General features: G+C 38.8%; 2 protein-coding genes across 6 annotated transcripts in view; one reads left to right on the top strand and one right to left on the bottom strand.

Moving 5' to 3' along the window:
- Positions 1–14,565, top strand: part of etv4 (ETS variant transcription factor 4) — a 31,912-nt gene extending 17,347 nt beyond the window's left edge. For all 5 annotated transcript variants that reach the window (XM_067369620.1, XM_067369621.1, XM_067369622.1 and 2 more), the window contains 8 exons: positions 4,537–4,666; positions 5,248–5,463; positions 7,055–7,341; positions 10,911–10,979; positions 11,565–11,612; positions 12,472–12,644; positions 13,517–13,618; positions 14,124–14,565. In XM_067369620.1, the coding sequence (XP_067225721.1) occupies positions 4,537–4,666; positions 5,248–5,463; positions 7,055–7,341; positions 10,911–10,979; positions 11,565–11,612; positions 12,472–12,644; positions 13,517–13,618; positions 14,124–14,351 (1,253 nt within the window). In that variant the 3' untranslated portion in view covers positions 14,352–14,565. The remainder of the gene's footprint in view (positions 1–4,536; positions 4,667–5,247; positions 5,464–7,054; positions 7,342–10,910; positions 10,980–11,564; positions 11,613–12,471; positions 12,645–13,516; positions 13,619–14,123) is intronic.
- A 2,120-nt stretch (positions 14,566–16,685) lies between these two features.
- On the bottom strand, positions 16,686–27,442 carry dhx8 (DEAH (Asp-Glu-Ala-His) box polypeptide 8). Its single transcript, XM_067368576.1, has 23 exons — positions 27,289–27,442; positions 26,708–26,793; positions 26,536–26,608; positions 26,176–26,267; positions 24,826–24,932; positions 24,378–24,716; positions 24,087–24,231; positions 23,177–23,380; positions 22,985–23,072; positions 22,737–22,834; positions 22,473–22,620; positions 21,622–21,803; positions 21,256–21,450; positions 20,967–21,152; positions 20,291–20,501; positions 20,021–20,202; positions 19,683–19,823; positions 19,439–19,594; positions 18,149–18,286; positions 17,898–18,026; positions 17,568–17,764; positions 17,138–17,317; positions 16,686–17,043 (listed from the first exon to the last, which is right to left on the bottom strand). Exons 1-23 carry the CDS (start codon positions 27,395–27,397, stop codon positions 16,824–16,826), a joined length of 3,606 nt encoding a protein of 1,201 aa, XP_067224677.1. The 5' UTR covers positions 27,398–27,442; the 3' UTR covers positions 16,686–16,823.
- Between the last annotated feature and the right edge of the window lie 221 nt (positions 27,443–27,663).

Genomic DNA, 27,663 nt, shown 5'->3' with positions numbered 1-27,663 from the left:
CCACCTCGTGCCAGGGGCACGGCCTCGAGCTCTCCGTCCCACCTTTCACTAGGCTCCAGTACCACCGCCTCGGGCAGCCTCTCGCGGTCTTCACTCCCGCGCTGCCCGAACTCCGCAGCACCGCGATCCCCCTCCGCAGCGAGGGCTCTCCGACAGCATGTCCCTCCTTCCTCCCGGGTTTCGGCACCAATGTAACAAGGTTAGTAGATATGGGAAGAAGGAGGCGGGAACCGGCGAACATTCAACGTAACTTTAATTCAAAAATAAACAAACAACAAAACGAAAGTAATGCCGGCAGACCCTCGCGGACGTCTGCCGGCCACACAAACATAATAAAACATAAAATAAAGTCCAGGCCTGGTCCTCTCTCGTCCTCCACGGTAGTCGCTCCTCCTTTTATGTTCCCGGAGCTCCTCCGTGAGGGACTCAAGGCCGGTGCGCCTCCCAGGTGAAGCTCATTAACACTCGCGCCACCGGCCTCGCGCCGTTCCCTCACGGCTCTCGCCCGCCCTGGTCGCCACATCACCGTTTTCACAAATTCACATTTTTGTAGTTGACACAGAGACGATAACAGTATCGTTTTCAAAAACTTACACTTTGAATCCTGTTTTCAAAAGTTTGTGTTTTCAGGCCCACAAAATGCCATTGTCATGTAAATGAACAGCCAAAACGCATATAAAGATTTCCGTTTTCCGTCGTGTAAAGGCCCCTTATAAGATATATTAATATTGGCCATAAAAGTACCTTAAGCACTGCAATGTCTACAATTAGGGGTTGTTGTTTGACTGGAATTCTGTATTGACATTCACAATTGGATTATTATAAGAATGATTTTTTTTCTTTTGTAATCCTGTCACTTTTATTTCACACTCGATGTACTTCCTATGACAGGCTGTACTTAAAAGGACACAAGCAAGCTTTGAGAGCTGTGTTAAGTGGGCTGCCCAAAATCAATACTGCCATTTCAACCTTTAAGCCATTCAGACATAATTGGCATCCTTGTTGTTCTTATTGATTTGTCACCGTTGGTCTCAAATGGCCAGTGGGACGCCAGGTGGCATCTCTTCACTGACTGTCAGGCAGACTGTTATCATAATCTAAAATCAGATTTTATCACAACATCAGCTCATATATCAAATGAGCATGAAGGATTCGTTCACATCACACCAGACAAAAGCAATACGATAATCCTTTGTTCGGTGTTTTTATCAAACAGTCTTTGCATAAAGACTGCTCAGGATTTGTGTTTTATCTGACGACAGGCCACAGCAGTCACATTCCTCTGGTACGATATGATAGGTTTAAAGTCTTGAGATATTATTACTCAAACTTTAGCTTATTGTACCTGTTGAGTTGATACGGTTGGCCTCAACTGTAGCTGTCATAAGATGAACGTTTCCAGGATGTGAGCCTGACGTGAATATACAATACTGTCCAGATGATCAGGAGAGTTAAGGTTTAACTCAAAAACAAAGCTGTTCTGCCTTAACAGTGACTGAAATCTGATTTTCTTCATCCAAAGCAGTGCTCGAACACTCCCGAATTGAACAATGGTACTTTTATTCGAAATAAATGTACTAGTGATTACTTGTACTAAAACACACTCTCTGAGGATGATCCCCCAGAACTCTTGACTAAAGCCACCATACCTCCATCTGTCACAGCTGGTGGATCTTTTTTGTTTGGGGCAGGGGGGGTATCGGGGTCCTGAGATTTGTTTGTGGTGGGAGTTGACTGAATGGCCTTCCATAATGATCCCCTACTTCCTAAAGCACTCAACCATGACCATCACCTTTCACCCCTTATCCTCTTCACTGAATCGTGCTATTTACATATGTAAAGTTCAGCTCTCACCTCTAGCCCAGCCTGTCTCTAAAGGCTCATCCTGAATGGAGACACTCTTGTCGTTTAGGTACAATGCTACTGGTTTTTCACACTTAGATGTAGCTTGAAGGGAGGTGTGAATGTTAAATGCACTCGTATGTAGGGAGAGTATTATTTAAATCTAATGTCTCCAGGGTTATAGCCTTATGTGGCAGATTACAATCACCAGAGGTGTCAAACTCATTTTAGGTCAAGGGCCGGATTTTTTTCTTTTTTGTGAAAACTTTAAACTTTGAAGAAAATTTGCAGTTTTCTAGAGTATAAGTTTTCCACAGTAAATGTAAAAAGAGGCTTTAAAATTATAGGGCTTATGTGCTCTAAGGCTGAAAAATTTCAGTATAATTTAAAAAGCCATATATAACACACTATTAGGGGGGGGGAAATAATAACAGCTCATTTTAATTCCAGGCTTTCTTCTCAAGTCCAACAACAATATTTTTGATAATATTGCAAATGAAAAAATAAAATAAATAATAAAATAAAATGTTTGGTAATGGAATATTAACACTAAGTGAACAAATTAAATCTAATATAAATATAATATGAGCTATATACTATAAATATAATGTTAATTTTCTTTAAACTATTTACATTACATTTATTATCATTTGCAATAATGGCTGAAAATTATACAGCTGTAATGTAACTCCATGACAACTGTAAATTCATATACATATGTCACATAAAAAAAACAATTTTTTATATATTTTTTTTTTGTTTACATTTACAACTGGCTATCTATCTATATATCTATATATATATCTATATATATATATCTATATATATATCTATATATATATCTAATATATATATATATATATATATATATAATATATATATATATATATATATATATATATATATATATATATATATATATAAATAAATTGCCTTCTCGCTCTTTCCTGATCACTGCTTACGTGATTTACAAGAACAGAACCCAGAATATCTAAACACTTCACACAGATGTTACATTACACATTTAGGTTCACCCCCCGACCTTCCCCTTTTTTTTTTTTTTTGAGAAACAAAATCTAAGAAATATGAGTGGTTTTAGGGAACAGTGATGTAACCTTCATACAAATTGCAAAGAGAGAAATTAGAAACAAAGAGCTTTGGGCAAAATACACCAATAAAATACAAGAGCTTCCTTCATTGTCAGATCTCCGTTTACTCGACTGCCATCAGTCTGTAAACTCAGGGAGATTTAACGACAGACGGATGTGTCTTGACAATGTTACACGTCACGAGGTGTCCCCTTTGAAATCCCCGTTTGGTGTATTTAAAGAGGAATGATTCATTACATTAATAGAGTGGCTTTAGTGTCTGCAGTGATTCTATGCTCGTAATGAATTTATAAAAGAACTGGCAGCCTTATTGATCAAATGAGCAGTCCATTATAAAAGCGTAGTATTGATATCATTTTTTTTTTTCTTCAAATCTATAAATCTTGTATATGCAATTAAGCAGACTCATTACTCATTCAGTTCAGATTTTGTCTCTTTCTCTTTCGATTTTAGTATTCCCGCTGAGAGCGGAGGACGTTGTGCTACTTTGTTTCAGTATTGGAAGGCCTTTCCCCCATTTTTTTTCTTCTTTTTGTGAATGAAATATGCAATTACCTGGGCTTGGGTTTCAGCAATGCCTGTTCTGTCAGGTCTGCGCCCACGACAAATCAACACATAAACAGCCATAAACATAGAGCTGCTGCTCAGCTGGAAGAGCACAGCTGCTGCTGTTTACCCTGAACAGCCCAGAAAAACATCCTGTACCGTGCCGTCTTTGAGCCTGGCTGCTCCCCTCCAATAATAAACAGCACTGCGGTTTAGACCCAGACCCCACGCATGCTGGGCGGCTCCTCTGCTACTCCTCAACTAAATGCCAAAATCTCTAAAAGCTGGACTGAAGAAACAACAAAAAAAAATTCTTATGTAAATGACCATCTGTTGATGTGTTTATAAAAGACATGCTCATTTAACCGCAGCCAATGAATGCTTTGTAGAAGTTCTGTGCTTGGGTTGAAGAAAACAAAATCTGGAAATAGGAATCTAATGCACATTAATAATTAAACTAAAATGGTTATGTCCACTTTAATGGAAGTGATTTAAATGCTAGTGGATATTTATAATTTACTTTAAAGCTGAGTCTAGGAGACAATTGCCTGGTTTCACAGACAGGGCTTAGATTAACACAGGATTAGGCTTTAGTTTAATTAGCACATTGAAGTATACATTGAAGTACTTTTCAGCCGAGCATTTTTACAAACTTTTACAAGCATGCCTTAGAAATAACATTACTGGTATGCATCTTGAAACAAAACAATGCCACTGACATATTTTATATTGTCAGTGAAAGTTGCTTTCAGTTCAAACAGCTCAAACATGCATTTTAGTCTAGGAATAGCTTAAGCATCGTCTGTGAAACCAGGGGTTACTGTGTTAACTATTGTGGAGTTAAGTGTTTGCATGATCTACTGCCCTCACTATCGCTAAGGACAAACAAAGACCTTTAAAGTATATTGAATACAAAAATGTGTATATTTACTCTCAATTGTGTACTCTTGTTGTATTTTTAGTGCAGTGTGTCATTTCTCGAGACAGGAATTAACTGGAATGTGACTCATAAATGAACATGTTTCTCTGTGTATCGCAGCAGTGGCATTCCACAGCCCGCCTGTGAAGATTAAGAAAGAGCCTCAAAGTCCAGGTTCAGACCCCAGCCAGTCTTGCAGCCACAAGCAGAGCTTCAGCTACCCCAATGGAGAGCAGTGCCTTTACGCCAGGTCAGTCAAAAGCTGGATGCTGTTGCTAGATGTCTCTCACACGATTTTATACTTTTATGGCATAAACAGGTGTTTCTTTATCTATGGGCTCTTTTGTCCTCTATGAACAATAAACACAGAAAATAGATTCTCAAAACACACACTTCCCATTATAACGCAGGGTTCCTCATTTCCAGCCCTGGGGCTCACTGTCATGTAGAGTTTAGCTCAAACCCAAATCAAAGTCACCTGAGCAAGCTAATCAAGTTCTCTTAGGGTTAGCAGAAAATTACAGGCAGGTGAGTTTGAGTTAAACTCTAGGGCCGGATTTGAATATTAATTGATTAATAATTGATATTTTAATTTAGCATTTTCACATTTTAATAATGAACATCTGGAACTTGCGTAAAGCAAAAATAAAATCTATACATACACTTTTACAGTTTTAATGTGGCCTTTGTTTTTAAAAAAATATCTCTTAGTTTATATAAAAATCTACCCCAGAGATATAAAAGTGCTCATAGTCGAAGATGCATCCATACATGATCTATGACTTGTAAGAAATGCATTGTTGACTTTGAAAGTGTCCGTGTGCCCTGCAGTGCCTATGAGCAGAAGAGAGCAGCTGTGGCAGCAACAACAGCAGCAGCGGGAGGATCTAAGAGCTCTTGTCCAGGGACACCCATGTCCCCTATGCAGCATTACTCCCCTAAACCAACAGTGGGAACTCGGCCGGAGTCAGGGTACATGAATCCACCCTCAGCTAGCCAATCTCACGCCTGCCACAGCCACAGCCACAGTTACCCCATGAACCCCAGGTAACAATAATGTTAAAGAATGTGTAGGTGTGTCTACTTACTAGGGATTTGACTACATGATATATGGTTATCATAGCGGTTATGGGCTGATAAACTAAAAACTGTGATTTTGAATACTACTTGCAAATCAATTTCTTTGCTGTTTACAAACCTTTGCCGACATCAAATGCTCACTAAAGTTAATCTTTAATTTAATAGCACTGTTAAATGAAATAATTTCTAAGATGTGTAGCAAATCTTAAAAATAATATCCAATTTTCATTCTGTACATTACAATGTTGTGATGCCAAATCAAAGACTATAGAATAACACAAGACATGTCACTCGTATTGTTTTGAATGAGAGAAAGTGTAACGTGCAATAGACCCCTTAAAAGATTGTAAACTTTGTGAAATATGAATTTGAATATGTGAAAAATGTTGTAAGTTGACAATCGTTGGTTGTCAATATCATGTCGCTGCTTAAAATTCGCAAACATTAATTTATTGCACATTTATTGGAAAGTCTGAATTGATCAGAAGTATGAATGTGCGAATATAAAACCAACTTTACCCAAGTCATCTACACTTACCTCATCGAACATATGCATAGATTATTTTACCTGATATGAAGTGTGCACTGCAAACACGGGCATTATTTATGATCGTCTCCGTCCAGTCTGTACGCCGTATTGCATTCAACCACAATTGTCTTCTTGATTTCTGTGAAGGAATGTCTGCCGGGATCCGGTAAAACTTTAGTTTTGAACCAAAAGTGCTGTTCCTTCTACTCTGGCAGCCAAAAACACAAGAAGACGACATTTTAAAGTCAAAACCTCAAACTTTTAGCGTGCCTGCTATGAGTTCTTCCTTATGTTTATGTTTCCAGCTAGAGCGGTGACGTCACAGTGACGTAGGCGATTAAGTGGTCTATATGGCGGAATAAGAACCAATCGTCGACTGGTAAAGTCATCGCGTCACTGCAGAGGCCGTTAGAAGCACTGGTTTCTATAGAAACAGTCAGACGCGTGCCTCCGAAATGAGGCACAAGAGACGCGCATTTAGGTTTACGCATGCGCATTAGCTTGATCCATCCTGAAAAATAGTTTTTTGTCATGATTCAAGAGTTTGGAAAAAACATTTATGAGACAGTTGTTGTCAGATTTCATTGGTGATTTCAAATATGAAATTTAATCGTAAGGTTGGCGAATAGTTTTGGAGAATTTGATGTTTCCCCATTCAAAGAGATAGGAGCTGCAAGATGCCCATGATGCCCGAGAGGCGTTTCAAAGATGGCCGCCGAGTGAAATGACTTGTCTTAAAGGGACTTTGTGCCAAATTCACTTTAAAGCATTTAAATTGATTGACTGCTTATTTTTAATATTTATACAACTTAGTCTAGAATTTCAACATCTGCTAATCAATGCTTATCAGCCATAACCTGTAAATAATTACAGAATTTTAATATCAGTGCACATTTTTGACTAGTATTGTTTGTTTTTATTTTATTATAAATTTATATATTATATTTATGAAATATGTGTTTTATATCTATCAAAAGAGAACAGTTAAGAAAGCATATGTGATAATCAAGGCTCAATTTTTCCTCCCAGTTCCAGGTTCCCTTCCGGCTCTGCAGAGATGTGCCCACCATTCTCTTCCCAAGGCCAGGCCCTGCAGCGCATGCATCCTGCCCACGCCAGCGGGGGCGGAGGCGGCAGTTACCATAGGCAACACTCTGACCCCTGTTTGCCGTATCCTCCTCAGCAGAACTTCAAACAGGAGTACCTGGACCCTCTATACGACCGAGTGGCCCACATGGCCGGGACACAGCCTCAGAGGTTTCCTCCTGCCCATATGATGGTCAAACAGGAACCCACTGACTACACTTATGAACCTGGTACGTGAGTCAAAGTACATTCTGATGACACAGAGTGAATTCATTTGCTTTGAAATGGTGTCTTCTTTCATCTCACTTCCTGAATAATTAAACCACATTAGGCCACTAATGTAAACAGCAAATTGGTCAGCAAAACTGAAAAATCTCTCTTTTTTTAAGAGATTTTGTTTGTTGTTCTCCACTTCCAACATCCACTGACACTTTGCAAAGGTCTCAACAGTGTTTCTGTACTTCTCCCCACTCCTGCTCCTTCACCCCTCCCCTTCTGCCTGTGTTCTTTGAGAGGGAGGGAGGCATAGGAATTTCATTGAGAAAATGGAGGGCACTGGAAAGACTAGAATCCCCAGCGGAGCTCTCGCGTGTGTAGGGTTGCAGCAGCGGCTTCCTTTTTCTGCAGGCAGATGAACTCATAATGGAAAAATGAGCGTATCCTCGGTAACCCGAGCCCGTGCGCTGGCTTGGTCGAGCGGGCGGGAGGTGTGGGGGGGGGGGGGGGGGGGGGGGGTTGGGGGTAGTTGTGTTGTAGCCGGGGGGCTCAGGCCATATACTCACAACACAGGCGAGCTCACCTCCTCCAACTCGACTTAGCGACTGACACAGGGTCGAAACATAACACCCTGCGCAGGTCCGACTTATCAGTGCTCTGTGAAAGACTACAAACAATCTTGATCTAACAAACATTGCACAAAGATGAGCATAAAAAAACAAAGTTACCAGTTCAACTTATTCTTTAAATGGAAAAAAAAAGAAGCATGACCTTTTCTGGGTTCTTTTGTTCCCTCCTAGTTTTAAGGTACGCGGTGTCTTTTTCTGTGCCAGTGCTGTTATTGTTAACAAAAACTAAAACTTTATTAAAAATAATTTTCTGCAATTGAAACAAAGCTGAAATCAAACAAAATAAAAATATGATGAAATATTAAAATTACTAAAATATACTAAAATAACACTGTTTGGCACTTATACCACTAAGAAAGGCTGATACTACTTAGCTCAGATTCATACGTGCTAAAATGTGGCAACATTGGATGCGATAGTCTGGAACAAAAGGATGTTTGTGTGAGGATAGAACGCCCTATCTGAGGTGGAGTACTGCATGTTATCAGTAGATTCGTCCCTGCCCAGGCCGGTGGCTGCCGCTCTGCTACAGAACAAAAACAGAGAGATATATATGCCAACATCAATAAGAAACCAAAACTATGAATAAGAGACACTTTTAGATGGAATTAAAGTGCTAAAAATGTATTTTTTCTTAAATACTTAAGTAAATATTATAATAGCAATATTTCTTATTGTGTTTATTTTTTTTAAATAATAATTATTATTATTATTATTTCAGAATCACATCAAAATATTATGTTTTCATTAAGTTTGTTTCAGAAAGGGTCCTGTGACGGTGTTTCAGTTTAAAATGGAATAAGTTCCAGTCCGACAGCTCTGTCAACATTGACATTCATTTGAGATCTATGTATGAGAAAAGTGCTCTAGTCTCTAGTCCCTCAGAGCTCTTTCTCCCCTGTGACCTCTTATCATGGCCTCTGCCACTGCATTCTCCAGCCATGAATCATGGCTCCACCTCACAAACTAACAGTTTCTTATTTATACAGGACATATAGAAGGAGAGAGAGAAAGATAGTTACAACAGTTATAAACCTGATTCTGGCTTCCTGCAGTACTGTACAAGATCCACTGCTCTTTACTGACTAAAAATAAAGCTGCCGACAGGTGATGTTATGACAAACGACTTTATGACAAATGGACTTTTTGTCCTTGCAGCACTCAGTGGCAGAGGTTATCAAATCTGCAGATGCACCAGCCTCACACCCTACAGAAATAGTGCCTAAAGAGGACTAGCAATGATTAGCTGTGGTCTCAAACCCAGTGAGCTGCCTCGCTGCCGGCTGCCTACATAGACAGCTTCCTCCTAAGGCAGCATTTCCTAACCACAACGTAACCTCATGAATGACTGTTTTGGAATTTTCTACATAGGCCACAACTCACACAAATAGTGCTTCATACAGTAAAGCAACTTAAAATTGACTTCAGTAGTGCTTGAAGCTTTGAATGTTTGAAAGTAAAGAATTTAAGACATAAATATTAGTTTTGTAACTTGTAGTATAAAAAAAAGATCAAATATTCTGTTCTGTAAATGTTACTGTAAAATTGTCAGTCTTTATAATCAGAGTTATAAAAATAATAATAATAAATATTTTTTAATGTGTCGTTAAATTATTAAATATATCAGTAGGTATTCAAGTAAATATTTTACTTATAAGGGGTTCGGCTGACAAAAATGTTGGGAACCTAACATAAAAATACATAGCACACAAACATGGTGTAAAATAATTAATTTTTAATTACACTGAATAATCAACATTTGTTAAAGGGTTAGTTCACCAAAAAAATGAAAATTCTGTCATTTATTACTTACCCTCATGCCGTTCCACACCTGTAAGACCTATCAGAAGAACACAAATTAAGATATTTTAGTTGAAATCCGATGGCTCCGTGAGGCCTTCATAGGGAGCAATGACATTTCCTCTCTCAAGATCCATAAAGGTACTAAAAACATATTTAAATCAGTTCATGTGAGTACAGTGGTTCAATATTAATATTATAAAGCAACGAGAATATTTTTGGTGCACCAAAAAAACTAAATAACGACTTATTTAGTGATGGCCGATTTCGAAACACTGCTTCAGGAAGCTTCGGATCATAAATGAATCAGTGTATCGAATCATGATTCAGATCGCGTGTCAAACTGCCAACGGCTGAAACCACGTGACTTTGGAGCTCCGAACAGCAGATTCATTTATGCTCTGAATCTTCCTGAAGCATTGTTTTGAAATCGGCCATCTCTAAATAAGTCATTATTTTGTTTTTTTTTTGGCGCTCCAAAAATATTCTCGTCGCTTTATAATATTGATATTGAACCACTGTACTCACATGAACTGATTTAAATATGTTTTTAGTACCTTTATGGATCTTGAGAGAGGAAGTGTCATTGCTCCCTATATAGGCCTCACTGAGCCATTGGATTTCAACAAAAAAATCTTAATTTGTGTTCTGAAGATGAACGAAGGTCTTACGGGTGAGGAACGACATGAGGGTGAGTAATAAATGACAGAATTTTCATTTTTGGGTGAACTAACCCTTTAATGTCGTCCACCATCTTGAATTTATTTTTTTTTTTCACTCGTCGCAGCACATTAAGAAATTGCCTTCTTTTCAGGATTAAAAGGAATACGTTTATATAAAATCAAAATGTTTCTAGCCTAGTCTGTTATCTTGGATTTATTCTTTCACTTGATGAAATGCATTCTGAGATTGTATTGTCGGTGAAGAATGTGTGATGTTTCCCTAATATTTGGCAAAAAATGTGTATCTTTGGAGGCAACATAATCGAGATGAATTTCTTTAGCTTTTGCACCAGGCTTTTAAACACTGACTACGTATATAGGTTTTGAAACAGAGCAGTTGTCATTTCACAAAGAAGAAACCATAAATAAAGATTAACAGATCATTTGCATGCATCCATAACTGAGGGTCACGAGTTTGTGTTTGCCCTACAGATGTGCCTGGTTGCCCCTCCATGTACCACCACAACGAGGTCTACCCCAACCCACAGCACAACAGTGAAGGTAAGGACATGGTTTGTCCATCTAGAACATGCAGCTCTAGTATAGTTCTAGAATGTACATTTCACACAATCACAGCACGTCATGATTGGCCGGTACTGTGCGGTCACTGGCTAACCAGTCCAGAGGGTCTGTGTTTCTGTTGGCATGGACATTTGTTTCTCCCTTGCCTAAAGAATTCCAGGGTAAATATTACTACTGGAAAAGACGAGTATTTTTCCTGGAGTGAAGAAAAATAATCCTTCTCTCCGCTCGCTGCATTTGCAGCACCATTTTGGGTATTTTCAGTTGTTAGCTGATCTCTGTAATGAGCCATTAGATACAGAAAATTTAGTTCCTTGCTTCATAAGTGTACATAACTGAATAATAATAATCTTCAAGAGTCCATGTTTCCCATAATAAGAATTCATAAATATCAATGGAAAAACAGTTACTGTATTCATAGATCTCAATTTGAAAAGTCAAACAGGAAAATGCTTGTTGTTATTAATGACTGCCATTAATACATTAGCACAATATAACTCATGCGGAGCGTCTTTGTATCCACATTAAACCAGTGCACTAATAATTCCCTTATCCTGTCCTCAGGCTACATGTTTGAAAATGATTCCCGTGTTGTCCCTGAGAAATTTGAAGGTAAGTCTCACTTGTCCAGATGTTATTTTCTCACAAGTAGTATTCATTTCAAATACAAATGGTCTCTTCAAATGCTCAAATGTCTCAGACAATGAAGTGCTGTAATTAAAACTAAAACATACAAAAATTAGAAATTAAATTTATACATGGGGCCCAAAAGTCTGTAAAAATTATATTCATGATTTATCACAACATTTTTTCTTTTGTCAAATCAACTAATATTTTGAGTTTCTGTTGATTAAATCAATCGCCTTCATTGTATTAACTCAAATTTTTAATTTCAATAAACTCAAAATTTTAAGGCAACCAGGTAGCTTACTTTCTTTAAGTTAAACCAACATTCTTTTTACAGTGTATTGAAAATACATTTATAAAAAATGTGATGCAATTGTTTTCTATTACATATTTTGTTTTACCACAATTAGAATGGAAAATGTAATTAAAAAGTTAAAATGAATTTTATTATTTCTTAGTATTTGGTTTGTCACCCAGCACTCAAGCTGCATGAACTTCACAAGTTTGTGTAAATCATGTTCTCTAGCATTCAAGCATCTCAAAGAGTCACATGACCAATGTCACAAATTTGATCATTTTTTGAACTTGAAATAGTGCTGATTGCTAAATATTTCTTATTCATTTTATCTCATAACATTTCTTTCAACTTCGCTTATTATGTTTAAATACGTTTTTTTTTTTTTTTAATCTCAGATTTTCAATGTGGTTTCCGACATTTGGACCACACTGTATGAATGTTTGCGATATCAGTTCAAATCCTTACCACCACGTGTCTTATGTTAGATAAAACAGTTTTTAGATCTAATTAGGCAAATTAATGGACAATCTCTTTGCCTGTGTTCAGGTGAGGTGAAGCAGGAAGGGGGCAGTGTGTTTCGTGAAGGTGCCCCATATCAGCGGCGTGGCTCACTGCAGCTCTGGCAGTTCTTGGTAGCCCTCCTCGACGACCCCGGCAATGCGCACTTCATCGCATGGACCGGCCGTGGCATGGAATTCAAACTCATTGAACCAGAGGAGGTAAGCATCAGGCTTTTAAGAGTTCTCAGAAGGCAAAATATGATTTTCATCCAAAAAAGCAAATGAATCATTCAAAGATCGAAGAGGAAAATATGATTATTGGGTGATTCAGATCAATTCGACGCAGTGTTTATTCAGCTTTCACAGAGTACAGAGAGAATAAACAATGGGTTTCAGAGATTTGCTTGCGATCAGCTCACACTTCCCCAGGGTCTAAGAACACATCCACACAATGCCAGTTTTCCATTAGCTGCCATGCATTATTTACCCCACTTAACAGCATAGTGAAATAAAATGGAGAATGGTTCCATTACCAAATATTACAACCTTCCATTTTGCCGGAGTCTAAGCGCACCGCAGTGGTCGAGACAAGAGCGTTAACCTCCTATTGTCTGTGGTCAGTAGACGGCTAAATGGCATGACTCAGCAAACTATCATGCAGAGATGCATCCATCAGTTCTGCTCAACTGTACGCATGAATCATTCATTACAACAAAGTTTTACTATACAGCCGAACAAAAAATGTGTTCTTCAAATGTCAGCAGACCCACAAGTTTACTGGCCCAAGATGGTGCAACAGTTTTTCTCAAGGGCCCTCAAGTTGAACCTTGAAGATTAAGATAAATACGTATTTTCTCTATAGGTTTGACAACCAGCAGTTTGCGCTGTGCACCGTGTGGTGTTTTTGGTCAGAGTTTAGTGGTAATTTGGTTATATAAAAGGGAACTGGATTATTTTGTGGGGACTCGCCCTTCCTTCTCATAGTTTAGCTGTTGTACAGTCACCAATGACCTCTTGTGCTCAGATTAAGGCACTGCAGTACAGTTTTTTCCTGCTCTTATGGTTTGTATTGTCTTATTTTGATACTCTAGGTGGCAAGACTCTGGGGGATGCAGAAGAACCGTCCAGCCATGAATTACGACAAACTGAGTCGCTCTTTGCGCTACTATTATGAGAAGGGAATTATGCAAAAGGTATTGCATCATCCTATTTCATGGTTTCCTATGCTATTTTTTTCCTCACTTCTCCTCACATTGAGTTGAGAATGATTTTATATTTGGGGTCCCAGAGACTCCAAATATAGAGTCCAGAATGATTTGTGAAATTAACCTTAAATTATTCAAATATTTCTCATAAACTTTCTGAAATGTAAATTTCATTGATCTATTTTTTTTTTGACACCATCGAAAACATGCTGTATAATTCAAATTCAATATTAAAAAATTAAATTCAATCCAGTTGTGTACTTTAAAGTATGTGCATCATGTGAAAATTCATTACATTTATTTATAAACTTATTATATGCATTTTATTTACATTTTATTAAAATGACCCAAAATTAAACTTTTTTTTCTTGCATGATCTCAGCTGTATCAACCTGATACTTAAATGTTGCTATTGAAATGTTAAAAGGGGGTCCTTATTTTTGTTTATTTATTATTATTAATATTATTATTTAATTACTCTTTATTTTTTCAGGTGGCGGGTGAGCGTTATGTTTACAAATTTGTGTGTGAACCGGAAGCTCTGATATCCTTGGCTTTTCCCGACAATCAGCGGCCAAGTCTGAAGGCAGAATTCGAACGCTACGTCAACGAGGAGGACACGGTGCCGCTGTCTCACCTCGATGAGGGAGCGTCTTATCCTCCCGAACCAGCTGCCACCAACATGGGCCAACAGCCCTACTCCAAAGGCTACATGTACTAATGCCACGACATTCTCCCATGTTCCCCATCCCAGTTTACTACCCGCTGCACCTATTGCACATGCCCACCCCATCCACTTGTATATAAGGCTATGTTTTTTTGTTTGTTTTTGTTTTGATTAAATTAATCTCATTAGGGACTCTGCATTCCTCTCACTTCTGAGGCCTATCTAATCTAAACACATTACTGTGGTTCAAGAGATTGCTTAATAAAGACCCAATATTACTACTATTCCATGAGTCTCAGTTTTTTGCAACATATGCAAAATGCACAGAAATTTGCTACAATATTTCTCCCGAAATAACAAAAGTGGAAAAAGTTAGTTGAAAACATACATTTACACAGAACTTTTAGATGCCATATATATTTTTTAGCTCTGCACTGTATAAAATTAATAGGCTATCACATTTGCAATTGTGCTGATATTCGGGAAAACAGCACACTGACTCAAAGTTCATCTTTTGCACTCTCGACTTCTGTCTTTCCATATATGGACAGTATGCTGTGAATGTGCAAAATGTTTGACAGACAGACACATTCTGATTGGCTAAACAAAAAGAACTTCCACAACCTTTTAAAGGAGTTATTTCAATGGTAGCTTTCATAGAGAAGTATAATTTTATGTATTGTTGACCCAAAGGTGTAAATGAAAATCAAGATGTCCCTAATTAAATAGCCTTGTTCACTATTTTTCTCATTTACCTATAATACAATCCTGATTTTATCTTTTTATTTAATTGTACTCTTTTAGTTGTACACTTGTGCATTTAAGTAGACATAGTCAATCTGCTGAAATTTAAACAGAATAGGGAAGAATGGTGATTTAAATGACTTTGAACGTGGCATGGTTGTTGGTGCCAAACGGGCTAGTCTGACAATTTCAGATACTGCTAATCTGCTGGGGATTTCACGCACAACCATCTCTACAGGTTTACAGAGAATGGGCGAAAGTGCCTTGTTGATTCCAGAGGTCAGAGGAGAATGGCCAGACTGGTCAAGCTGATAGAAAAGCAACAGTAACTCAAATAACCACTTGTTACAACCAAGGTCTGCAGAAGAGCATCTCTGAATGCACAACATGCCGAACCTTGAAGCAGATGGGCTACAGTAGCAGAAGACCACACCGGGTTTCACTCCTGTCAGCTTGGAACAGGAAACTGAGGCTACAGTTCACACTGGCTGACTAAAATTGAACAATAGAAGATTGGAAAAACATTGCCTGGTCTGAAGAGTCAAACTGGTTTCTTGTACCTGACAGTGAATTCACTAAACTCAAATAGCCTCCAGTCTCCACATCTCAATCCAATAAAGCACTTTTGGGATGTGGGGGAATGGGAGATTTTCATCATGGATGTGCAGCCGACAAATCTGCAGCAACTGCTTGATGCTATCATTTCAATATGGACCAAAATCTCTGAGGAATGTTTGGATGCACCCTGTTGAATCTTTGCCACGAAGAATTAACACCGTTCTGAAGGCAAAAGGGGTCCAACCTGTTAATAAGCAAGGTGTACCAAATAAAACACATACACACTTCAACATTAGAAGCTCACCAAAAACAAACTCAAATAGGCCTTTTTAAAGGACAGAGTTTAATTTAAGTTGACATCAAAATGAATCCAAGATATGACAAAACATAAGGTGTAACCATATAAAAAAAAAAAAATGGTAGGGCATTTCCACCCCCCATCGTTTCCTCTAAGAAAAGAGCAATAATAGAAATCTCCACTGTGGTCCGATACACTGGTCCTGTGCGGAGTTGGTAATTTAAACATTAAAACAGAAGAGAGGTCCCAAATAAGGATGAGATCTGTGTGTGATAAGAAAGTGGTCTTAACATCCTGTTCACTTGTACATGACCAGACCTCTCCAGAGGAAGTAACTGAATTAATGAAAACCCTTCCCCTTCACTTTAATCAGCATCCACGGACCAGACGGATGTGACGTCCACACATTCTGCAACACAAAAGGGTCGCTCCAAGAGTATGGACGAAAAGGAGCTGCACTGTGCAAATGCAAATATTACTATGTTAACGGGATAGCTTGTACCAAAAAAAAAAAAAAAAAATGTCTGGAGTTAGCATTAAACACCAGGTTAAATGACCCGGATTTTTTTTCATTTCATATTTTTTAAATATGAAGAACCAAGACTCAAAGTAGAGACAATTACAACCATAAAAGCCATATGAGACATACAGAAGAAACATAAAATTAAATGCTTCTGATTTAAAAAGAAAAAAGTGAGCAGAAAATCAGGTCAGCTTTCATTTTTGAGGCAACGCCTCCTTTAAAATCAAACGTGGTTCACAGCAATGGAAAGGATCTTATCTTTGAAAATAGGGCACCATGTTCTTTAAGCACATTTTTAGCATCTGTCCATGTTATCCTCCACTCTGCCAACACCACAAAGTTGATGTTTTGTTCAGCAGCAGTATCAGACACTTGCAGTCTATAAAAACCATGTGAGAAGCTTCTAGCGTCGTCTGAAGGCTCTGGAGATTCTCCAGGCATTTGGTTCCTCGTAACGGTTGTAGAGGGGCTCCAACCGCTGCTGTTTCTTCTGCTTGCTGAGGCGTGTGGGATCAGACACTTTGAAGAAAGCTGGAGCGAACTCTACAAGCCACCTCGGGTCAATGGTGGTCACCTCCCTCATGTATTCCTTAGTGGTCAGCACAAGCTCATGGTACACCACCCTGAGGAGAAGAGAGGGTAACCAGCTTTAGCACAAGCTACACTGATATTTGTTTTTGTTGGCTAATACAAAAACAATATTGTTTTGGTACATACCATTCTGGTTGGCGATTAAACAATGCGCTGGAGGGGTGAATGTAGACCACCTGCTGGTCTATGAGGGTCCTGTAACCTTCTTGAGGGTCCTTTTTGGCTGCATTCCGGAAGAAACCACTGCAAATGGCCTTCTGTACACGTACTGTAGCCTTACCACATGATACCACATCCAGCTTGTGCCTGAAGACAGCATGCAATATAATAATTATTAACATATATATAAACCAAGGCCAATAACTGTAATGATAATAACTATAGTTAGTTGTTTTAATTCTGTGAATAGGGAAGTCCAATATTGATTGAATCACTTTCAATGGCAGGTTACATAAACTGCTCAGACTAGTCAATTTAACTTAAATTAATCTATTTTTAAGGCTGATTTTAATGTGCAAGTAAGCCAGCATAAAGTTATTTATTCTCTAGCCCTCACCTGTCCATGATGCCCAGCATCTGTTTGCGGATATCCTGTGCACGGCGGAGAGATCGTGCCTGGATGAAGTTTTCATAGCACCAGGGGTTGGAAAACTTGTTGTTCTTCCAAGAGTTGTAGACAGCCAACAAAGTCAGGTGGTCCCCCTCCGGCTGGTGAAACTTAGCCTTCTTCTGGTCTGCCAGAGCTTGTTTGTCCTGAGATTTAGAGTAAAATCATGCTTAATATCTTCAGGATCACTCTGCTTGGATATCTCAAACTTTACTTAATGATGTAACGGTTCTTGACCACAGATCTGGTAATGTGTGGCTAAAGGGGCTAAAGGAGTACCTTTGGTCTGTAGAAGACATTCTGTACTGAGAGCATTGACACAATGGTAAGCATCTCTTCGCTGCAGCCAAGATGGACGGACATGATCAACATCTTACAAAGCATGGGCTCCAGAGGAAACTCAGCCATCTGATAGGAACAGTGACAAGAAACTTAATACTTTATTCTGCATATGCAAACTGAGAAGCTACATCTGAAACCTCGATATGAGCACATTTACAAATTCACAAAGACGACATATACACACTTACTCTACGACCGAGTCGTGTGAGAAGACCTTCATCATCCAACGCTCCCAGAGTGTACAGCTGCTCCATGGCTGTGATGAGTGTCTCCATGGGTGGAGCATCCATGAAATCAAATGACAACAGGTCATTGATGCCCATTGCCTGAAAAGAAAATTTGATATAAAAATGCATAAACGAATATGATAGTGATACTTTATGGAATTTTTAGATTTTTGAATACAACAAGTGTAAATGTACATTTAACTGTACTTGTTCAATTTTAACATTTAGATTATCATTTTGTAATCTAGCACTCACTTAAAGTTGATAATTTTTCTTTTATCTATTGTATCTTTAAAAACACTAATATTTAGGGTGCGTTCACACTTGTCATGTTTGGTTCGATTAAAACGAACCCTGGTGCGATTGCTCGGTTAGTGCGGTTCATCTGAACATATGTGAACGCTGCCATCCGAACCCTGGTGCGCATCAAACAAGCGGACCGAGACTGCTGAAAAGATGGACCTCGGTCCGCTTCCAAACGAACTCTGGTGTGGTTCGAATGATATATGAACGCAACACGGACCAAAGACATGTAACCGAACCAAAAACAGGAAGACGAAACCGTAAAAGGACAGAATCCTCACGCGTGTCGGTTTTTCTCGTCAAAGACGCAAGTTTGCTCATCACAGGCATCAGACGCGCGTCTCTACGCAGCAGATAGTTTGCGTGTGGCGGATGGATTCCCGCCGGTGTTTTGACTACTTTACACATTTTATAAGCTCTTCACGAGTTCCCAGCTGGCCAAAATACCATCACATGCAGGCTACGCCTCGCTACACACACACAACGAGTGCATTTACCTCAGCAAACAGCACTGTTTTGGATGTTCGGTAAGTTCTGTCTCAAAATAGGCAATACGTCATAAAATCCGACCAATCACGTTGTGAATCTATCCCTATGCCTTAAGGTTCGGTATCTTGGTTCGGTGATAAAATTGCCAATCGGAACGCCAACCGGACCAGGCCTAAATGTTTTTTCTTCTTCTTTGGTCCGGACCAAATGAACCAAACGAACCGAACTACAAGTGTGAACACACCCTTAATGATCTTAAATGAATATACATTCCTACATCCGATCCATTTTTTCATCCTGTACATTATAATGTTATGTGCCTAAATTGTAGCATAAAAAAATCTGTATCTGCCAGAATTGTATCTGTATCGGTCATAAATTTAATATTTGGTGCAACCCTTAAAAAAACTAAACAAAAAAACAATTATAGCTTGTACCAAATTTTTTTTTAAATTATACCTTAAGAGACAGTACAGTGCTGGCCAAGTTAGTTCTCTGAATCTCAGGTACGTTGGTGGTGAGCATCTCATCTCTGTAGGCACGTTCTGTGTAGAGTCTGTAGCACTTCCCAGGACCTGTTCTACCAGCTCTGCCCGCTCGCTGCTTAGCCTGGGCCTATGGACCACACAAACAAGGTTTAGGAGCCAAACTGTACTTACAATGTATACTGCATGTAGTCTGGGTCATTAGGAATGGATGTTACCTGTGAGATGGGGGTAACAACTAGCTGATCAATGCCAGTTTTGGAGTTATAAACCTTCTGCTTGACAAAACCTGGATCCACCACATAGTAAATCCCATCAATTGTCAAAGAAGTCTCTGCAATGTTAGTAGCAATGACCACCTGAAGATAGATAGATAGATAGATAGATAGATAGATAGATAGATAGATAGATAGATAGATAGATAGATAGATAGATAGAAAGAAAGAAAACGCAGAATGTTTGTTAAGGTGTATACAGGGATCTAAATTTTCAGGAAAATTTGATTTGACTTGACATGTCAGAGGTCTCCAGAGAGAGGAAAAAGCCTGGATGGTACCTTTCTACTTCCAGGTGGTGCTGGGTCAAAGATCCTGGTCTGCATTTCACTGGGCAGGGCAGAGTAGACTGGGAGGATGATCAGCTCTGGGACATCAGGACCGAGAGATTTCATTCGTTCGTACAGGATCTCACAAGCAGTATCGATCTCCTCCTGACCCGTCAGGAACACCAAGATGTCACCTGTACAGTAAATTATTTTAATTACAGGAAGCTCATTTTCACAGGCATTTACAGGTTTTTCTGTGAACAACTGTGTGTAAAAAGTTACCCGGAGGCTCAGTGAGGTGGATCTGCATGACTGTGATCAGGCTCGCATCCAGATAGTCAGTCTCAGGTTCTTTAGTGTACAAAACCTCCACTGGATATGTACGACCAGGGATAGTGAAAATAGGTGCTTCATAAAAGTACTGTGAGAATTTCACAGCATCCAGCGTGGCAGATGTCACAATGAGCTTCATGTCAGTTCGTTTCTGTACAGTCTAAATAATAAAAGAACAAGACACTATAACAAATGCCCCATAAAGAGATGGTGAAATAGTGAACAGCAACTAAGTTTATGTTTTTGCCCCATATAGTTCAGAGTACCATGCAACAAAGTGTTAAAGTCTTAGAAAAGATATTAAATCAATGCCTCAATTTTATTGTATTCATTTTTTAACTTGTTTCTAGATCACTCTAAAAAAAAAAAGTATTTTAATTTTTTTAAATAAATTATCATTTTAAATAATAAATATTTTAATGTTTTTGAAGTTTCTTATGCTCACAAAGGCTTTCACAAAGTATAGTGAAATGTTATTACATATTTCAAATAACTGTTTTCTATTTCAATACATAAAAAATATTTTTGGACCCCAAACCTTTGAAAGGAAGTGTATGTTTCTGAACACTGACCTTGACACTCACTGACTGAGTGAGTGAACAAAGCCTCAGTTTGTGTACTGTACCTTCTTGAGCAGGCCAAAGAGCACATCTGTGTGAATGGTTCTCTCGTGGGCCTCATCCAGCATAATGATGGCATACTGGCCCAGATCAGGGTCAATCAGACACTCTCTTAACAGCATACCATCCGTCATGTACTTAATCACAGTCTCGGGACTTGTGCAGTCCTCAAAACGGATGGTGTAGCCAACCTGCACAGACACAGAAAGAGATTAAGGCTCCGTTTTAAAATTTTGGAGAAATATTAGATTATTGTTGCCTATATCATGAAAATGATTGTAAGCAAGCATCTACCTCTTGACCTAAACAGCAACCGTACTCCTCCGACACTCTTTTAGCCACAGACATGGCTGCCACTCTTCTGGGTTGTGTGCACCCAATCTTCCCCCGTGTGGTATATCCTGCCTCCGCCAGGTACTGAGTGATCTGAGTGGTCTTCCCTGAGCCTGTCTCCCCAATCACAATCAGAATCTGGTTGTCATGGACAGCCTGTAAAGACACAATGGTTAAAGTTTTGAGTACTTGATAAGTACTCAAGTACTTGATAATTTACTTATAATAAAATACAAGTATTGGATCGGGACTCTGTATCGGCAGATATTCAATTTTCAATGACTTGGATCGAAGGCACAAAAAACTTGAGTATTAGTTAAGTCACACCTGAATGAGCTGCTCTTTCAGCTTGTAGATGGGAAGACTCTCTCTTTGCTCGAGGATAGAAAGTTGAGTCTTTTTTCCATACGAGGCCTTGTTGCCGCCAAAGGCGTGTTTCTTCCATTCCGGGATATCGTTGGGCATCATACCTATGCCCCTCATGTTGGCAGCTATCTGCCTGCCATCAACTGTATGGATGGTGAGTGTGTGAAGACAGGAAAAAGCATTTATTATAGATGCACAAAGATGATAACAGACTTGAGCTCATATAAGGCCAGAGGGCATATGAGCAACAGAGATAGGCTTTTTATATGCAAGCCAGCCACCATCTGCTTCGATAGCAGACCTCAGGAAATCAGATGGCCATCTACGAACACACTAAACCACGGTATGGACAAATAGGAAGGAAGTTTATCTGGATAGATCAATGACTTTCATATTACATAACTTTGTGTTCTTTTTTTCCACTACTGAAGGAGATGGAGCGCAAAACATCTGTGTACTCATACAATCCTACTTCACTATACAAGTAATCAGACTATTTTCTTTTCTATTTTTCAAATGTTACTACTTTTCCATGCAGTTTTGGAGTTATAGTGTGTTCTAATCTAAATATGGGATATCCTGGTTGATATCTCAGATCATAATTTCATCTAGAAGATTATGAATAAAAAAAAAAACCCAAAAAGGCAAGGCTAATCATAGCATTGCAGGTCAAAAATGAAGTATTTTTAAATTATGCATGTGTGCATTATGTATTAAGTGAATTTTCTGAGAAGAAAAACAGTTTTGGCCTCCTGAGTTGAAAGGAGTACAACATTATTTCTTATTTCAGATGCTAAGTCTGATTGTCTTACCGTCAGGCAGAGGGTCCACCCAGTGTTTATTAAGACCCATGGGGATTGAGTCCATTTCAGCCTCCCGCTGGGCCTGTTTTACCTCCCGTCGCTCTTTGGCCAGGGCACTCTGCATCATAGCTGCTTGGGAGAGAGATCCATCAGGGTTCTGATAGAAAAAAAAAGATTTAAAGTCACAGATTAAGTCTACTTCAAGAACCAAGAACTTTGCTTCCAACATTGCTCAGGCAGCTATAGAGTGAGAGTACATGTGTTTTGAACTACCTTGACAATCTTGACAGGACTCATATCCATGCTCTGTTTGGTGTGTCCCCGCAGGAATGGAGGCTCCTCTTCCACCAGCTCAATCTCCAAATCCTCATCTGAAAGACAAACCACAACACAGACACATTTTAAGGTGACAGTTCAGGCAGCTAGAAGCAACTTATTATGGTGGTTTCCAAAGGAAGTAGGATTGTATTATCGGTATGGTGACAAATGTGGAGTTAAACAAAGTTGAATGCAACTCATACCCTCCTCATCATCTACTTTAGGCAGAATTCCTGTCTCTTCATCAAAGTCTGGGAATTCCTCCTTAGACAACACATTGGCAGCAATCATCTAAGAACAAACAGATCAAGATGCAGATTAAAATATGGACTTAAGGAAAAACAAATGTTATAAGAGTGAATAAATTCAATTTCACATTAAAGATGGCCATGCACCTGTTTGATTTCCCACTTCTCTGGATCGGAGATCTTGGTTAGTCTTTTGCGTTCCAATGAGTCATCCTCTACCTCTGGAGCATGGCCCAGGTTGAGGTTGGTGGGTCTGTCAGGATTTCTCATGGATGTCTCTTCCTGACCTTCTCCACCCACATTTCTCCTCCTGTTAGGGTTCAGGTCTTCACCAGTGTCCTGGTCAACATCCTTGTAAAAGCAAGACAACCCAACAAAAATCAGTCCACATATTACAAGCACAGTAATGACTAAATCAATAAAACAGGTTGAGCACATAACTTTTATGTATGCAAGAAATAACCAAAATTTCAAGTCAAATAATTTACGTATACAGTAGGGTGTACAAATCTGAGACGACAAGTAAAAGTGCTTACATTTTAAATTTTCCTGATTTAACAATACATTTCAATACATTGCATTTATTACTATCACAACTAGTAATAATTTCTTTGAGCTCATTGTTTCTGCCTAAATGAACACATGATTTTAGCTAACTGCATGATTTATATCATCTATGAACTATACATTCTGACATATAGACATTACTTTGGCAGTCACCGCTGATAACAGATTACTCTAAATTGTAGCATGCATCTTCTGTAAAGCTGCTTTAAAAATGTGAATTGAACTGAACAATTATAAAATAATAATAATAATAATTATATACCAATTTAAACTTTGTATATTTACTTTTGTTTAGTGGCCCAAAAATTTCAGAATCTAAAAACAAATTATCGACTTTAATTTCACAGAATATAACAAATCTGTAAATTAAATGTTCAAATTAACTGGAAATTTAACTGGGTGTAATTTACTGGTTGTTTAATTGGTGACTTTTGGACCCCATAGTATGCAGATCTGTTCTCTCGTGACTTCCATAAAGACACTCACTCACCTTCATGCTGAGACTTGTTTTGGATCCAGTGAAGGACAACACCTTGACTTTGACCCTTTGACCTTTGCTGACCACATCAGCCACATTTGCCACCCGACCTTCTCTCCTGAGCTCAGAAATATGGACTAAGCCTTCCCAACGTTTCCTTTACAAAAGGAGGATGAGAGAAAAATAGTTTAAAAGCCAATTCTAAGTAATATGTTTACAAACTAATCCTACTAAAGAATATGTCATAATGCACACATCAAATTCAGTAGCCTTAAAAGTAAGTTTACTGTATGTCCAACATACCTGAGACCTTCCAACTGCACAAAGCAGCCAAACTGCATGATACTGGTGACTTTGCCATTGTAGATATCCCCCACAGATGGCTCCTCCGGTGGGGGCCGGTCCACATGTTTGTCCTTCCACCGGTCTGAGCCTTTGTCTTTGTCTCTATCTCCCCGTGCAGGACTCCTGGACCTGCTGCGAGAGTGCCAGCGGCTCCTGCGCTTCCTTCTGTCCCTCTCATTAGAGCGGGATCTAGAGCGAGAGCGTGAGCGATGCCGTCTCCGTCTGTCCCTGTCTCTGTCTCTATCTCTGCTCCGGCTTCTGCTCCTCCGCTTCTTCTTGCTGCTGGTGGTTTCAGATCTAAGATGGATGATACTTACATGTTAAAAGGCAACAATATGATGCAGCGAAGAAATCATTGCAGCATCAACTTCAATGGTATCCATTTTATGGTAGAGCAGTTCATCACCTGTGTTTACTGCGGCTAGGTTCAGTTCCACTAACACTGGGCATAAACATCTCTAACTCCTTCATAGCATCAGCAGCAACTTTCACGTCATCCTCATCCAGCATAGTCTAGTTAGGAGAAAAAAAGATAGTTTGACTTCAAGTACATTAATGATCCATAAGTGACTACAGTTGATTTAAAACTGGCCACAATTATCGGCACCCTTTTATTCAATACTTTTTGCAACCTCCTTTTGCCAAGAGACTTCACCTATAATGCCTGATGAGTTTGGAGAACACCTGACAAGAGATCAGAGATCATTCCTTCATGCAGAACCTCTCCAGATCCTTCAGATTCCAGCTCCATGTTGGTGCTTCTTCTCTTCAGTTCATTCCACTCATTTTTTTAGGGTTCAGGTCAGGGGAATGGGATGGCCATGGCAGAAGCTTCATTTTGTGCTTGTGTGTTGGTTTTGATGTTTGTTTTGGATCATTGTCCTGATGGAAGATCCAACCACGGCCCATTATTGGATTTCTAGCAGAAGATCTGTTGGTATTTGATAGAATCCATGATGCCATGTACCTGAACAAGATGTCCAGGACCTCCAGCAGAAAAATAGGCCCACAACATTAAAGATCCAGCACTATATTTAACCGTGGGAAAGGAGTACATTTATCCATGTGTGCACCAAACCCATCTGGTGGGTTTGCTGCCAAAAAGCTCTTTTTTAGTTTCAAATGACCATAGAAGCTGGTCCCGTTTGAAGTTCCTGTCATGTCTGACAACTGAATATGCTGGAGATGGTTTCTGGATGAGAGCAGAGGATTTTTCTTGAAACCCTCAGGAACAACTGGTGGGGATGTAGGTGCTGTTTGATCTTTTTTTTTTTAGGCTTCTGTGACTCAAGACTCAACTAATCTCTGCAATTCTCCAGCTGTGATCCTGAGGGAGTCTTTGGCCACTCAAACTCTCCTCCTCACCGTGCATTAGGATGATTTAGACACACATCCTCTTCCAGGCAGATTTGTAATATGTTTAGTTGATTGGAACTTCTTAATTATTGCCCTGATAGTGGAAATGGGGGTGGCCTTTGTGTTTCCTCATTTTTATACATGAGGAAACACACACACACACACACACACACACACACACACTTTCAATTCTTTTCCTTCAATGAAAGTTTAGATTTTTGATAATTTTATGAATTAAAGATCAAAAGGATAAACAATGCAGATTTATTTTTAGCAGATTTATTTTTATAGCCATCTTTGATCATATTTACCAAGGGTTCCAATAATTCTGACCACAACTGAGTATGTGTATATATATGTAATATAAAAAATATATAAAACATTAGATATATATAATTACCCTGGTAGTAGGATTGTCAGGTCTGCACAGAGCTGGAAACAGCTCTTTCAGCTTGTCCTTTTCACCCTTAGGCTTAGCATCAGGATAAGAGGCTGCACAATAAAATTCACATACGAAAATCATCATCAGGAGGAGAGATGAAAATATGGCAATATGGCATGAAATATGGTGCAAGCTGGGCCTGAAGGTATTGTTCAAATCAAAATGAACTAGGCTGCATTTCTCAAAAGCATTGTAAGCCTAAGTAGATTGTAAAACCATTGGCCCCAACGGTCTCTATGATCAACTTTGCTCACAATGCTTTCGAGAAACGTAGCCCTGATAGATGTAAATGAACTAAAAGATCCTGAATGTTCTTACCTTTACTGGTAGATGCTTTTGCAGGAGGACGCATGGTTTGAATGAGACGAAGCAAATTGCTGGTAAGTGAATCCTAAAGGACAGAGATGGGTTAGATGTTCCTAAAACTGCAACAGTAAAAATCACAAGACAAAATTAAAGGAACAGAGAGAGATATTACAAAGATCCTTACCGTGAAGTCAGCTCCATTTTTAGCCAGCACTGCCTTAAATCCATCAAAGGTTGGATTTTTCTCAGCAAGACTGATTACAAACTCAGCTGAAAAACACAACAAACAGCAGATTGTTACTACAAACTTCTATACACGAACTGCAGAGCTGCAGCTAGTGATTATGCGTTTGTCTGAACATTAGTAAACATTTTTTACTAACCAGCACCTTACCAAAATTGACCACGGTAATCATTGCCAAAATATCAGTTATTACAGTAATTGTTTCAGCTTTCAAAATAACTCCATAGTAAGGAAGACGGTTATATTTCCAAATAAATAACAGGCAATGTTGACTTACCATTAAATAACTACGACCACATTACTGTCAGAAACCAGCCTCTCTTTTAATTATAAAAGATCAGATTCTAGATAAACTAAACGTGTAACATAATTGGGGAAATTAATGTTATTTCATAACATAACTGCATGTTCCAGTTAAATGACGCACAAGCACTGACTGCACAGGTGGAAAGAGGCTAACCAGCTAGTTACGAAAGAGTTATCTATAACGTGACACAGTCTCATCTAATTTATGAACTCACCAAGGTCCTTATCGCTGATTCCTAAATGGTTGTCAAGTTCGGTACAAACTTTAGACACCAAAGACAAATATTCGAGCTTTTTAAGCTCATCATCTCCGATCTCTGCCATCTTCAGCAATGTTGTTGTTTCGTTCACCGGAAGAAAATGGCAACGCTTCCTCCGATAACTTCTAATTCCGGGTTACATTACAGGCGCCCTCTAACGGTCAAATGAGGAATTTGTTTTTATTTATTATTATTTTTTTTTTTACCTTTAAAACAGGAAGTTCTCGACACATTTTACACATTTTGTAAGTATAAATCAAAAAATGCAAAGTATAAATTCTTTTAAATACAAAGAAACAATAAAAATAGAACCTAAAATTAAAGGGAGAC

This window comes from Chanodichthys erythropterus, chromosome 19, assembly GCF_024489055.1.
Source record: "Chanodichthys erythropterus isolate Z2021 chromosome 19, ASM2448905v1, whole genome shotgun sequence".
Classification (NCBI taxonomy): Eukaryota; Metazoa; Chordata; class Actinopteri; order Cypriniformes; family Xenocyprididae; genus Chanodichthys; species Chanodichthys erythropterus.
This window is presented reverse-complemented; position numbering and strand designations above follow the sequence as displayed.